The following is a 15,295-nucleotide window of genomic DNA, read 5'->3' on the forward strand; positions in this document are numbered from 1 at the left end:
CTCTCTCTCTCTCTCTCTCTCTCTCTCTCTCTCCACCCCCCTCTCTCTTCTCTCTCTTCTCTCTATCTCCCCACTCCAATCCCCCACTTCCTTCCCACCCATTCCCATTCCTACCCTGTGAGGACACAGTGAGAAGGCTGATGTCTGCAAACCAGGAAGAGAGCCCTCACCAGAAACCAAACCTGCCAGACCTTGATCTTGGACTTCCAGCCTCCAGAACCGTGAGATAATAGACTTCTGTCATTTAAGCCATCCAGTCTATGGTCTTTTGTTATGGCAGCCCAAGCAGACTAAGACAGTATTTCTCTAGTTAGAGAGAATTAACTTTTCTCCTTAGAGGGGCAACAATGAAAACAAGAAAAAGTTTGAGAAACATTGTCCTAGAGAGTTCTTCATTTGAAAGGGCTTAGGGTCTCACTGGAGAATCTTTCATTTCACAGTCTAGAGTAGTTCTTCCCAACTGGCAGCAGCTGTGCCCCCAGGGGATATTTGGCAGTGTCTGGAGACACACTGGGTTGTCACATCTTGGGGGACTGCTACTAGTGTCCAGTAGGTAGAGGCCAGGGATACTGCTAAACAGCTTACAGTGCACAGGACGGCTCCTGCCACGGAGAGAATTACCCAGGTCAATGTCGATAATGTTGCTGTTGAGAAACCCTGGCTTAGAGCAAAAGAAACTTCGGAAGGTTTTACATATTGCCACAAAGTGCCTGGAAGCCTGAGGCCTGGGGCCCGCGAACAAGCCCACCCTGGCCCCCTTTAAGCAGCACTGGTGACTCCAGGAAGCTCATCCCAGCCCCAAGAGTTCCCCAGACTGGAAGGTCCTCCCTAGTGCCCGAGCAGGGGCAGGCTGCCCTGGGTCACCTGGGTCACCCAAAGGCCAGAGGGAACAAGGCCAAGAAGAAAGAACCAAAAAGCTCACTGGGCTCCTATACACAGACCACAGCAAGCAAAGCTAGAGCTCAAATGGGTCTTCTCACTCCCCAGGCAGGCCAAGGCAGGAGTGGCCAGAGAGCAGAGGCTCTCCTCAGCGGGATTCAAGAAGCAGAGCCCCCAGGGGAGAGGGGAATTTCAGAGCAGAATGGACGATGATGATAGGAACGCCAACAACCACGGCTAATGGCTCCCACGCACTCGGCAGCATGCTGAGCCCTGGACAGCCATTGGTTCACTCTGACCTCATGACCATCCAACGAGGTAGGTACTCTCCCCTCTGCACCAGAGAGGAAACTGAGGCATAGAGAGGTCGAGTAACTTGCCCAGAGTAGAACAGCTGGAAAGGACCCAGCCAGGCAGGACAGGTGACAAAATGGGAGAGCAATACCACGTTTCAGATTCAAGATCTCCTGCACGGCAAGCTCATTCTAGGCAATTCCCTAAATGCTTTATGCCACACACAACCTTGTGGGTGGGTGTTACGGTTCCCTCTTTACAGATGAAGACCCCAGGCTCAGAGGCGCTCAGGGACCTGCTGGCAAGCCGACACCTGAGCCAAGCCCCGAGGCCTGATCCACCACCCACGGGGACCAGAGCAGGTCTGGCGAGGCCCCAGCATGAGCCCACTCACCTGAGAAGATTGAAGCAAGCCTGAAGATGTCCGAGAGGCGGGCGGTCACTGGCTCGTAGGGTGAGGCTTCATAAAACTCCTCACCTAGAAGAGAGAGGAGTGTCAGGCCCAGGCTCACATCCTGCCCAAAGTGCTGCACAGGGAAGGTTAGGAATGAAATGCTGCACGTTTCACGTGAGCAAGGTACTTCTCTCCAACCAGAGCAGGTCAGAACTGCCTAACACATCTCCCTCGTGACCTCTCTGCATGTCCCGGCCTCCTCTAAGGACTTCCGAATGCTCCTGGAAAGAAGGCACAGGGGAGCTGGAACCCTGTGGAAGGCCAGGTACAAATCCCAGGATCTGAAGCCAAAGGACCCTCCACAGTCGTTGAGTACAACTTCCTCATTTCACAGGGGAGGGCTCTGAGGTGGCCCAGAGAGGCGAAGCAACCTGCCTGAGATCACACAGCTACTCATGGCAGAGCTTGAGCTGGACTCCAGCCTCACACCAGCATTCTCTCCCATCACACCAGGCTGGCTCTGCCCAGACTTAAGGGGACAGGATTTCCCCTTTGCTTCCCACCATGCCACCAGGAGAATCTGACTGGCTGAAGGTCTGCTGGGTGGAGGCCTGACTGCGGCTCCTGTCTTGACTGACTCCCGACCCGTCTTCCCCTCCACCTGCTGCTTCTCAGCCCTCTCCTCCAGGCTCCGGGGTGCACCAGAGGCTCGGGGAACAGACAAGCAAGCGAGTGACAGGAGATAAATGACACAAGGCTGCCCTGGAGACCCACCACCACCTCAGCGGGACTCCAGCCTCCTCTGCCAATGCCTCGGCAGCAAAGGAAATATCCTCTTGAGACATGACGGCGAGGAGAAATCAATGGATAATCACTCAGACTGTGTGTGTGTGTGTGTGTGTGTGTGTGTGTGTGTGTGTGTGTGTGTTGAGCGGGCGGGGGAGACAGATGAGGACCACAGCCTCACACACTGATTTCCCATCCACCCGGGGCCCAGTGTCATGGGCAAGTACCCCCGCCTAAAGAGCAGCACGTGGGGCAGCACCCCTGGGGGCCACCTGCAGGAAGGAGCCGGCCCCCAGAAGAGGAGCCTTGGAATCTGCTTGCAAGGGGCTCGTTCAGCCAGGCCCCCAAAGTCACCCACAGGCTAGCCCTCAAGGCTTAACCAGCCCTCCGCTGGTCCACGGACCAGGCACCTGTCTGCTATACCAGGCAGACCCCCCAGAGAAGGGTACAGACCCCCCAGAGGACGTGGAGGAAGAGCACGCCCCCTGGAGAAGCAGACCCGCCCTTCACTGTACCTCACAGGAGCACCTTGGGCCCTGCCACACCCAGCACACAGGGCACCTTACGCACAGGGGGTGCCCACTGGTACCGGCCAACGGACCTAATCCAAAGGTTACCCTTTCCTTCAGGCCTGTCTCCAATCCCACCTACCCCCGGGGCATGCAGGGTCCTGGCAGGCCTGCATGATCTCAGCATCCTCCACTCTACCCACCGGCACTGGAGAAACTCCCTGTGGTGGGGTTACCAGCCATGCTCTCTGCTGCAGCCAAACAGCACAAGCGTTTAGGAAGCACTTTTGCAATAAAGATGATGTTGTATTGTGCTGCCTTCGTGCCAGCACTATTAGAAGCGCTTCAGATGTACTAACTCATTTAATCCTCTTAATTTCTCTAGGGGATAGGCACTATTATTCTCCCTATTTTACTGATAAGGAACTGGGGCACAGAGACACTGAGGTACTTGCTCGAGGTCACACAGCTAGTAAGTGGCAGAGCCTGGTTTCAAACCCAGGAAGTTGGCTCCAGAGTCCAAGTTCTTAACCATTATGAATACTGTCTCCAAAAATAAAAAGTGTTATTGAAACCAAATTGTTCTTAAACAAGTACTACTGTTGCTTAACTTTTCACAGAGCAACCTTCTGTGGGCTGGACTGCTCCCCCAGAGCAGGGTCTGTCTGTCCCTATCGCATCTGGCATAGCACCGTGCCTGGGTATGGTTAGTACGATTGACTAGGAGGCGACAGGGGATGGATCTCTGGGGGAAAAGAGCCTCTTCCATGACCGCGTGGGAGGGGCCCGTCCTATTTAACTCAACTTCCATCTCCTGCTCCTGCAGCGGAATTCACCAGCAGGAAACCCGAGACCTGCCTGGCAGCCAGACTGAAGCCAAATGCAGGATGCCAGATTCCGGGGCCATGACCTGGGAGAGGACACGTAGGAGAGGCCTCGGCGCTTCACGTTGGCAGGACCAGGATGACCCTGAACTTCAGCATCGCCTTTGGAGAAGGCAAGAAGCCTGGTCCCCTGGGCAGCCAACAGTGACAGCCCCACCGTGTAAATACTGGTGGTTACGGGGGTGGTGATGGCAGAGGGGAAGACGGGCCCAAGGCCACAGCTCTCCCCCAGGGCAGTGGAAAGGGGTCCAGATAAGGAGTCGGGGGCCTGGTCCCACCAGCTGCTTGCTGTGTGCCCTGGGAAGCCCCTGACTCGCCTCCCTGCATCTCAGCTTCCCCGCCAGAATGATCCTGAGGCCCTTTGCGGTTGGGACTGTCTAGGAGCCTGGCGGAGGCCACAATCCTGCCACCGCCGGCTCTGCCCACACGCTGAGAGCCTCAGTCTGCACCGCGAGCTCAGCCTCAGGTAGAGGCAGAAGGTGGAGCCGAGTCTCCGGGGAATCGCAGCAGGAGAAGGCAGAATCTAAGTGCAAACCCACATGGGTCTCTCCTCTCCGTGATCCCCCACCCCGGCCCAAGCCAAGTTATTAAGAGTCTTAAGGAATAGGGAGGGTGTGCCTGCAGCCTCCCCAGGAGCCCACTCACCCCACACCAGGAATAGCCCCCTCTCAGGAAGATCCTGTCCCTCAGAGGAACACCACCTGCTGTTAAAAAGCCTCTGGGTTCCTCCAGTCAGCCCTGGATGGAAACCACCTCTAGCCCCAAGACCCAGGGGGAGGGGACTGTGCAATCTGCAAGGGGTGGGGGCCAGGGGTCTGAGGAAGGAGAAAAGCAGGGGTCTGCCTTTCTAGAGTGGGACCAGGGGAAGGGTCCCCCAGCCAGTACACACCAGCACAGGGACCACGGCTTCCCCAGTGCTTTCACCCTCTGAAGCACACAGTAGATGCTTAACAGATATTTGTTGAGTAAATGAACCAACAAGCCATCTCAAGCCTTGGAACGGGGAGAGTTTACAGTCAGGCCCTCCTGGGTTGAAAGGGCCTTGAAGACACAGCAGGAGGCAGCATAAAATGCACATTATGCTTCTTGTTATCATCAAACTGCCTCATCGTCCGGCTCCGAGCAAGGTCCCGGGAGCCCTGATGCGGTGCCCACGGAGCCAGTCCGATGGGAAGGTTCTCAGGCGGCCCGCCCAACTCTCTAGCCGGCAGCTCTTCCATCCCTTTCCTGTCCATCCTGCACCCACAGCAAGCCCACCCACCTTCCGCCCAATCCCCCTCGGGCTGAAACCGAAGGCTGTCAGAAAGAAAGCAAAAACCTAAACAACTCAGCTGGCTGAATCGGGGCCTTTAATGTTCTGGGCACGGAGTCAGCTGGCGTGGCGGGCGGGGACACGGCTCCTTGTCTCACGGAGAACAGAGTGCCCGTCTCTGTGGCCGGCTCCCTCTCTTTGCTAACTTCTAGTTCTAGGACTCCAGCATTGCTAGCAACGGAAGAATGACCACCCGATTCATGAGGAATTACTTTGTTACTAATGGTGGTAACACTATTAATAATTCCATGCCCGCTTATTCCTATTTTCAGGGCACATTTGAACCCTCGAGGCCACTGCTCAGGAACCTCTCGATATCCAGGCCCCACCCCGGGCCCAGTTTCCTCCTCCCCCTCCAACAGCTGGAGGCGGTGCTGCCCCTCAGATCCTAGGCTGACGCCTCCCCGCCCCCAAGGGCACAGATCCACAGAGCACCCCTCTCTCTTCTTCCCCTCAGCCTCTCCATCACTTCTATCCTACCTTAGAATTTAAACTGCTCGACTCTCTCGCATCTTTAAAAAAAAAGTCATCCTTTGTTCTTCTCCCATCTTCACACCAAAATTCAAGAAGTTGGCCACAGTCATCACTCCCCTCTCCCCGGCTCCCAGGCACCCCCTAAGCAGGCTTCTGCTCCCAGCAGCCACCTAAGGCGCTCACCCCAAGGGCATCAGGGACCCTTTCCGAAAACCCCTCTCCTGCTGGGCCTAAAGTCTTAGAGGCTGGTGACCCTCCTTCCTCTGAGAGTGAGTCCCTCCCGAGGTATCCTACTGTCCCTCTTACCTCACCCCCGGGGCCTCCTTAGTCCTCCTTGCAGCCCATCTTTAAATGGCAGTGGTCCTGGGGGCTCTGTCCCTGACCTCCTCCCAATGTGACTGCACCCACTCCCTCGGCCCCAGTTACCACCTGCAGTCTGCTGGCGACTTCTAAATCCCTATGTCCCGTCGCTCTTCCTCATGTGACCCCCAGCCCTGCGTGCCCAGCTGTCTGTAGGGCGGGGCCGATGAGAGGCACACACCCCAGAACAAATTCACATCTCCCAGCCCTCCCCCCACTCAATACCTTCACTGTGACCAGCCCCATCACGCACCCAGCTGCCCAAGACCGAAAACTGGGAGCCCCCCGACTCCTCTGACCCTTCCCCAAGACCTGTTGCTTCTACCTCCTGGACAGCTCTTAGATCCTTCTTTCCTGCCACTGTCCTCATTCAGCCGCCAGCATTCCTGGCCTGTATCACAGCAGTGGCCTCCGAACAGTCTCTCCCATCTACTCTCTTCATTGGAACCACATGAACTTTGTCCTGAAGCACATATCCATCGTGTAAAACCTTCCAGGGGTGCTGCCCACCAGATCCGTACCCCTCCCATCTCTCCTCCCCCATCCCCACTTGCACCCGCCTCTACCACACTGAGCTACCTGAAGGTCTGTAAGTGAGTTCCACTAACCTGAGTTACCCGCAGGCCTTTGCCCAAGCTCTCCCTCCACCTCCCATACTCTCCCCATACACCTTCCCCAGGTAACTGCAGCTCGTTCTTGAATCTCAGCCTGGAGGCTGCCTCTTCCAGGAAGGCACTTTAGATTTTGTAAGAAGGGGTTTGATGCCCCTGCTCAGTGATGCCGCAGCACCCAGTGCTTTCCACTCACATCACCAAATAACAGATAACTGTCACCAGATAACTTCTCTGCATCCCCCCCGACCAGGAGCTCCACGAAGCCAGAGGCTGCCTCAGCTGTTCTCAACTGTTGCCACAATGCCTAGCAGCTGGTAAACTCTCAATAAACAGTTGGTGCATTAATAAGTGAATGCCTGACCCCGGTGGCCAGCAAATCCTCCACACCCCAGTCTGGAGGGAGAGGAAATGGGGAAGGTGGCTGTCCGGGGAAAGGCTTACAGGTTCTGCCTTGGGCCTCGGAGGCGGGCCTGCCTAGGGCTGTGGGACCTGCTGCCTTCACGCCGCTCAGAGCTCTGTTGAAGGTGCCCAGGCCAAGCCCGGGGTCAGGAAGCCACCTGAAGGGCAGGCCTCCTGGGAGCAGGAAGGCAGGAGGGGGGCAGCAGGGAGCGGCAAGGGCTGGGTTGCTCTCGTGCAGACCTCACAGCTCCACCTTCACGCCGCCTACCCCTTCTCACTCCTCTGTCCCCACTTGTCCATCCACCTGGGTACCCTTGCCTCACCTTCTCTCGTCACAACTGCACACACACGGCCGTCCAACCAGCCCCGGTTTACTTCCCCTCCCACCACCTCACCGTCTCTCCTCCCCACCTCCTCCTTCGTCTGCCTCTCCAACAACAGCTGCCCTCCTAGGCTGGGCAGCTACCTGCTCTGGGGTCTAGGTTCCCAGGAAGGTGGAGAGAGAGAGAGAGCTGTGGCCACTCTGCCCCGTTACCAGGCCCTCCCGCTGAACCTGGGCCCCAGGAGGCCCTCCCATCACCCCACCCCCAGCGTGCCTCCCATCGCGGCGGGCGGACTTACCCTCGGTCAGCCCCAGGTGGATGCTCCAGTAGATCTGCAAGCACTGCAGCTCCTTCTTCATGCCCCGCTTGCAGCGGCAGTCGTATAGCGGGCTCTCCTGCAGCACCTCCAGGGCCGCCTGGCACTCCTTGTTGGCCAGCATGGTGTTGCGGTCCCTGCCGGCCAGGCACTGGCGCAGCGTGCGGTAGCGGGAGCTGCAGTTGGATTCGGCCGCGCACAGCTCATTGGCCCGGACACAGTCCACTGGGGGGCGCCAGCCGTGAAGCTCGGGGCCCTGCGGGGAGGAAGGGCTGGCCAAAGAGCGGAGGGTCTCGTCTGGGTGGTGGGGAGGGAAGACAAGCACGAATGAGGGCCGCAGTCTCCGACCCCAGAGGCAGGCCTGGGGGCTTGGGCCCTTCTGGGAAAGTCACACCCATTCTACTCGGCACAGCAAGGCCGACTCAAGGCTGCCTTCCCCAACAGACAGCAGGTCGGAGGAAGGGCTGCTAAAGGGTCCCAAGAGTCCACCAGCTCTCCTCAGACCCAAAGGAGAAAAGCTGCCCTCTGCCCTGGTCCTACCAGACTCTCTTCTGGTTCCACTCCGTAGCCCTGGGCCCAGGAGCACAGGAAAGCCAGAGGCCCCAGCAAGACCACAGACAGTCTAAGATGCCAGGAAGCCAGAGAAGGATGCCACAGCCTCAGCAGAGAGCTGGCAGCTGCAGGGCCTCCTGGGGTGGGCCGAGGGGGCATCTCACTTTCAGAGCACCCAGACCTCCTCCCAGCAACCTCAGGTCCAGCCAGAGGTCCATCCACCACAGCCTCTTAGAGGCCAGAGTCAGCCCCTGCATTCTACCCTGGGGAAACTGAGGCCCAAAGAAGGGAGATGACAACTCAAGGTCACACGCAGGCCGAAAATGCCCCTCTAACCCCCCAGTCTACCCATTCTGAGTCCCCAGACTTCCCGAGGAGACAGGGAGAGACAAGCATGACCCCATGGTCTGAGCCCAGAAGGAGGCGCTCCTCCAGGGGGCCTCAGCCCTCCACACCCTCCTGTCCCACAGTGCAGCCAGAGACAGAAAACGTACCCTACGGACAAGTTCCACCCCAGGCCCCGCCAAAGAAAATGCTGCAGACCCAGCAACTCCTCCCACCACACCTCCCACCCCCACACACCTCCCTCTCTCCCTCTCTCCATCGGGCTGTCTCTCTCCCTTTCTCTCCCCTATTTCTTTTTCTCTTTCTTTCCTCTCCTCCCCACCCTCCCCGAAACCCTCTCCCCTCTGTCTCCCCTTTTTTTTCTTCTTTCCAGAATGGCCTCGCACACAGCCCCTCGCCTCCCCAACGATGAACAAGCAGGAATCAGCCCACCCTCCTCACCCACGGCCTCAAGTGTCCAAACCCACGGTCCTCGGAAGGGAAGAGGTCAAGTCAGGAGATTCGGAGGGGAAGGGCAGGGAAAGAAAGGGCCGCTTGGTCCTTTCAAAAGCAAGCTCCCAGAACGGCTTCCTCTGGACACAGACCTCCTCCCGGTCTCCGGGTCCTCTCCAAGCCCCTCACTCAGATCCTGCCCCACAGAAAACCATACCATGGCCCAAAGCCAACACTGGCTTTTCCGAGACCCAAGGAGTGATCTGGGGGGGTTTTCTCCACTCCATCCTGCCCCAAAACATAAAAAGATCCTAGGGAGAAGTCCCCCACCCCCACCCCCTGTCCCCAATCGCACAGAATCCCCTCCATCTCTACCCAGAACTGCCACTTCTCACTCCTTTCCCCAAGGAGGCCCAGCTCGAGGGGCAGCTACCACAGGGAGACAGCGACACCTAGAGGCAGAGTGCTGCACCGCGAGCCTGTCACTCCCGACTGAGTGCCGAGGGGAAAGGAATCAAGGAATGGGCTCCTGGAGGGCCAGGCCTACCCCACTAGGAGAGCAAGGGGTGGGCCTGGGTTGGAGAAGCCCTCAGGGTCCAGAGCAAAAGACTTCCCTTCTCCTCCTGACCACACCTCTGCCTCAGGACAGGAGGAGCTGAAGGCTGTGGCCAGGCTGGGACAAGACCATTGAAGAAACCAGCATGGAATGTGGTCATGGACAGTGGGGCATCTGCCCAGGTGTGGGTGGAGACGTGTCCTCCGCCCGAGCCCAGGAAGCAGCTTTACTGCCCGGCTTCAGCAAAGTCCTGGGTCTCTGAGCAGGACTCGGCTGTATCTGGGCCACCCAGGAGCAGCTGTGTTGACCCAGCCTCACTGGTACCTGCTGCCCCACCTAGCCAGCCAGGTAGCCAGCCTGCTGGAGCCTCAAGACCGGCCCAGCCCTGGGCCTTCCACTGACTCCGCTCACCCCAGCATCCCAGCAGGCATCTCCCCTCCCCCGTTGGCGTCACCTGAGGCTGCACTGTCAGAGGTAAAATGAGAAAGGGGCATCCTACCCAGGCTTAAAGGTCAGGACCTTAGCCTAGGGAACTGGGGCAATAAGGAGCCTTCCTCCCTGCCCTACAGGTGAGGTCTAGAGCCCCAAGGGACGATCCTTATAGAATCCTGGGCTTCCCTCATCCTGCCAGCTCCCAGGCAGGGAAACGCTCTGTAGGAGGGCCGGTGCATCTTCCAACCAAACTCCCTGACTCTTCTAGTCGGAGTCATGACCCCCAGAACCAACCCAGCCAGAGAAAGAAGTCATGGCAACTCGGTGCCTTTGGCCAAGAATTCTAGGAGAGTAAAGGTTGGAAGGTATCCTGGTGATGTTTCCAAATTCTAGATCAGGAGAAAACTCAGATCCCTCAAGGAAAGCAAAGACATGTAGAAGAGCTTTTAAAGACACAGAAGGACTGAGAGGCCACACAGAACTACAGCCACCCTCGTGCATCAAATGCCCCACAAGAGCTAGAATGCCAGGGAGAGGTGGGCCCTCGGACCAGCCCTGATCCCCACCCCCAGCTCATTTTCTCCCTGAGCTTGTCAACACTGGAGGTCAGGCAGGCTGGGCCAGAAAGGCCTCTCCAGCCGCAGACCTCACTAGAACCTTGGGAGGGGCTCACCGAAGGCCCCTGCTCCTAGGAACATGCTTCACTCTACCCCCCCCCCACTGAAAATGCCCCCCACCTCTCAAGCTCCAGAAAAGTCTCTCCCCCAAGTGGAATTTCCAACGAACTCCCAACTATGGGTTCCTTGCCAGGAAAGGGCCCTGGTGCTGAAATGTCCTTAGCACCAACCTATCCCTTGTTCTCGACTGGCCTAACCCAGAGCCTTTCAATGCCCTGTGGTCACTCAGTTAACCTCACACCCCAGCTTCGGAAAGGGGCTTCTCATGGGAAGGGAACTGAAAGGCTGTGACCAAAGAGGATGCCGACAGCACCCTGCTCTTTTCCTGCTCTCAACTCCCCACACGCTAGGGTCACAGACACCTGGGAGGACATCTCTGAACGGGCCCCCTACACATACACAGGAGAACAGTCTCTCCTCAGGCTCCTCAGCTGGGACAAGCCTGCCTGCAGCCTGGGGGGCTGGGCCTGGAGGTGACTGCCGGGCCGGCACTGCTCTCCTCCACCGGGGGACGGAGACCTGGAAGACCTGCCGGCCCAGGGTGTGCGCAGCTCAGGAGCAAGCAATCTGGCTGCTTTTCCTGAAATACAATTTTCTTTTCTTCTTGGCCCTGCTCATTCTTGGCCCCAAAAAGCTGCGTTTTTTAACCAGCAGTAGGAGAAAAGGTCAGGTTTCGTAACAGCCCCTTCAGAGAGAGAGGATTGCCGGGAAAGGCCGCAGGAGCACAGTAGGCCAGGAGCACCGACCCAGCCTCCTCCCTCAGCCCCTCCCACCCCGAGAAAGCAGCCCGGAGAAAAGCCACCTCTGGCTCGGGAGGCTGGACCGTGAAGGCCACACCCTAGAGCTCAGCCTGGCCCCCTGGGGAACTCATGCCTGTGGGAGGGGGAAGAGGAGGGAACTGGCAAAGGGCCCAGGCCCCAACCAACATCGATGGGACTGGAAGCCCCCGTCCTAGTCAGGATACTTCTTAGACACCCCCCAGCAAGTGTTTCCGGGATCGGCACCTACCTCCCCAGGCCTTCCCCTCTCCCCTCCTCCAGGAGGGAAAGGGTGCCCTCGTGACCCATCTGGGCAACCTGGCTCACCGCTGGCTACACAGCAGCCCAGGGTGGCAGGAGCAGTACCCACAATGAAGCAGATGTGTGCTCCTTCAGAGCGCGCGTGCGCGCGCGCGCGCGCGCGCGCACACACACACACACACACACACACACACACACACACACACACATACCGTTAGCCTGCTCCCTCTCTGGAGCACCTACTGGGGCAGCAGCCTTGCCTGGGACTCCTGGTTAGCACACAGCCTTGCAAACACCCACTTTTCTTCACCTCCACCCCCAAGAATGCTCCCTCTATACCCCTGTTTCCCAAGCAGCTGAGATTTTGTGTAGCATAAAAAGGGGATGCGGGGTTGGTAATTCGGGGTGCAAAAGACACTGCCGGGGTTCAGGGGCACCAGGCAGCCCCTGCTCGCTGCCCTTGGGGGAGTGGGCTTACAGAATGAGCAGTGGTCTTTGTTCAGTCCAGGATTCTCCCCTCACCCCTCTCCTTCTTCACCCAAGGAAGCAAACTTTGGCCTCCCTCCCATCTCTTCCCACCAGCTATGGGGTCCCCTGCCCCAGAGGTGGCCAAGGGAACACACTGAACAGCGGCTAGAAACACTCCACTCCCGCCCACCCACCTGGCTCGGGTCTGGGCGGGAGGGAGGGCAAACGGTGGGGAGAAACTTGAAAAGTGTTCCAGGGAGTGGAGCCGCTAGGAAGGGGTTCGGAGAGTGGGAAGCGGGGTGCATTTTCCAGAGGTTGATTGGCAGGTGGGGGATGGCTGCCAGGGCTGCCCCCACAGATGTCCAACCGGGAGCTCCTGGAGAAACCCATGTCCTCTACCACGATCGACTCAGGGAACCGCCGGGAAAGGTGGGACTGGCATGATTTTCCTTTCCACGACACTGAGCCTCTCCCCTCCCTTCTCTCTTCCAGATCAAGAGTTGGATTTTATTTTTTTTCCTTAAGTTGCCGCAATTTGAACCCATTATTTTGAGGGAAATGAGCGCTATCACTGCGTGTGAGTGAGCGAGTGTGTGTCTGCGTGCGTGTGCGCGGGGATCGTCTGGGTGTTATAAGTCTCCTTGCCAATCCCCCGCGTAACCAGCCAGCCGCGGCTCCCGTCCCTCCGCCCGCATCCTCGCCGCCAGCTCCCGTCCCTCCGCCCGCATCCTCGCCGCCGGCCCTGCTCGGTTCCCCTACGCCCGGGCCCGGCTCGCCCCGCCGCGCGCTCTCCCCGCGGTCCGTCCCCCGCCAGCGCCCCGCTCGCCCCCCGCGTTCCCGGCTGCTCTCCAGCGCTCTAACGCACTGCCCGCGTAGCCCCCGAGGCTCCGGCGGACACGCTGCCCTCGCCACCCGCAGATACTCACCTAAAAAGAAGAACAGGCAGAAGGCGTTTGCCAAGATCATGTTAAATAAATCCCACAGTTTTGTTTTGTTTTGTTTTTAGTCTTTCTCCCTTGGATTAAAAAATAACAACAATAATAATAATAATAATAGCCAAGCAGTGATAATCGGCCCCAAATCCAATGCGGAGATCCCAGCTAGTCCACCCGATGAAGATCCTGAGTCCTGCGATTCTCGCCTCTGGCTGGAGGAGGTAGTGGAACGGAGGGCGGTGGGCGGCCTCTCGACGCCCCCCTTGCCCACTAAAATCAAATATACACGTATTCGGATGTATGTCTGCTTTCCAAGCCGACAGCCGGTCCTCAAGTCTGCCCTCCCCTCAGCTCATCCGGGAAGGCGCGAGTCCCCACGGGTCCGATTCCCCTGCGCTTCCCGGGAGGGGACTGGGGAGGTGGGGGAGAAGCGATCTGAGAGCGTAGGGCTGGAAGGAAGCGGCGAGGGTGGGGGTCAGAATAAAGCGCAAATAAGAAAGAAATCCACCGACGGGTGTTAGCGCCTAGGAACAAACCAGCGGGAGCTTCGAGGACCAGAGACCGGAGTCGCTTCTTTCTCACAAGACGACGGAAAGATTTAAAAAAATCTTCTCCCGCTAACCCTTTGCTCGTGTCACTTTTTTCTAATATAATTCCAGTGACCGTGTGTCTCTGCGTGCGTGTGTCTTTCTCTCTCCTCTCCCTCCCTCTCCTCTCCCCAGCTCTCGCTCTTTGCTCCCGCTCTCTCCGGCTCTCCCTCGCTCTCCTCTCCCTCCCCCTTCTCCCGCTCCCTGCTCCTCCCTCCGCCCGCCCCCTTCCCCCTTCTTGGCTCCTTCGCCGGGGCTGTCGCACCCAAGCCCCTCTCCTCCGCCCGGGGCTCGGCGCTGGGGCTCCCAGGCGCTGGCGGCGCGAGGCGCGGGCGCGCAGCGGAGCAGCGGCGGCGGCGGCGACAAGGCGGTGGCGGTGGCGCCGGGGAACGTGGGCCGAGAGGAGAGCTCCGCCGCTGTCTCCCTCTGGTCTGCCGCCCGCCCTTCCCCGGATTGACCTGCAGCCTTGCCGGAAACTGACCGGCTCCCCCGGCAAAGGCTCGGGCTCCAGCCCAAACCCACCAAAGCCTCCGCACCCTCCTCCTCCCCCGCCGCGCGCCAATTCCCCCACTGCCCCCGCCCCCGCGCCCCGGCCACCGGCTCACTGAGGCCTGGGGAGGCTCAGCGGAGGCCCAAGGGCGTGGAGTGCCGGGCGCCCGAGCCATCCCGGGGCCGTGGGGGAAGGGCGCTAGAAAAAACACCCTGCTTGGTGGCTAGGGTCTGGGCAGGGGGCTGCACTATCCGCGGGCGGATGCGTCCTTCGGCCAGCGAGCCGAGGCAGAGCGTCTTCCCGAAGGTGCTAGGGAGAAGAAGGATCCCCTCCGGAGCCAGCCCCCAGCGTCCCCGCGCAGCCCGCCTGCCCCGGTCGAGCCCCGCGTACGCATACACGTGTGCTCTCCGCGCGGAGCTCGAGAACTTTCCCCGCACGCCCGCGGCGCGCTCGCCGCCTATACGCCCCAGCGTCGCAGCCCTTCGAGACTGCCCTTCCCCACTTGTCTCCCTCCTCCGGTGCGGGAAGAAGTCTGCCGAGCCGTGACGGCCTGACCTCCTCATCAGAGGCCGGCGAACCTGCCCGAACTGCGCTGGAGGGATCGGGGAAGGGGACTCGCACCCCACCCCGGCGGGAGCGCCCCGGGACCGACCCGGGCCAGGTCTCCGCGCCAGGCTCGGCGGCCGGCGCTAGGCTGCGAGCTGGGCTCCGGGGGGCTCTCCCGAGGCAGCAGGCAGCTACCCGCTTCCTAGGCTCTGGGTGGGGTCCCCTCCCCCTTCCGGGAAGGGGGCGATTGATCCATCTGTCAACGGGCCGGGCTCACCAGCGTGCGTTAGTCACGGCATTTACAGTAAACGCTCAGAAGCACCAAAAAGGAAGCGTCTGGCTGGGATAGGGCTGAAGGAGAGGTGAGACTGCTGACACGTTCCGACAAGAGGGGGCGAGACGGTGGGCTGTGGACACGCGCGGGCACACCCACGCACCCCGGGTACCCCAGTTTCACTTTGCCATCTGACACGTCCTCAGCTGCGTTAGAGCTGCCCAGCATCCCTCGGCTCCCGCGCACACATTCAGCTCTGCGCGCGCACCCGAAGTGCCGGGGCGTGGTACACACAGTGCCTCGTAAAGTTTACGCGATACCCAAAACCGGATCTGGGCTGGATCGAAGGTGTAGGTGTTAGTGCATTTTAAGATGCGTTTTTAAATGAACAAAACTCTGGAAAAGAGTAAATGCTAGAAATGGACCTGGGCGCGAAGG

At 59.2% G+C, this 15,295-nt stretch overlaps 1 protein-coding gene across 1 annotated transcript in view; it reads right to left on the reverse strand.

The window, feature by feature from the left end:
• The window catches only part of GFRA2 (GDNF family receptor alpha 2), a 96,025-nt gene extending 83,029 nt beyond the window's left edge, over positions 1-12,996 (reverse strand). The window contains exons 1-3 of the mRNA XM_082657290.1: positions 12,952-12,996; positions 7,527-7,841; positions 1,568-1,651 (exon numbers count right to left, since the gene is read on the reverse strand). Coding sequence (XP_082513416.1) covers positions 1,568-1,651; positions 7,527-7,841; positions 12,952-12,991 — 439 coding nt within the window. The 5' untranslated portion in view covers positions 12,992-12,996. The remainder of the gene's footprint in view (positions 1-1,567; positions 1,652-7,526; positions 7,842-12,951) is intronic.
• Between the last annotated feature and the right edge of the window lie 2,299 nt (positions 12,997-15,295).

The sequence above is a fragment of the Grampus griseus genome, assembly GCF_964374135.1.
Source record: "Grampus griseus genome assembly, chromosome: 6".
Classification (NCBI taxonomy): domain Eukaryota; kingdom Metazoa; phylum Chordata; class Mammalia; order Artiodactyla; family Delphinidae; genus Grampus; species Grampus griseus.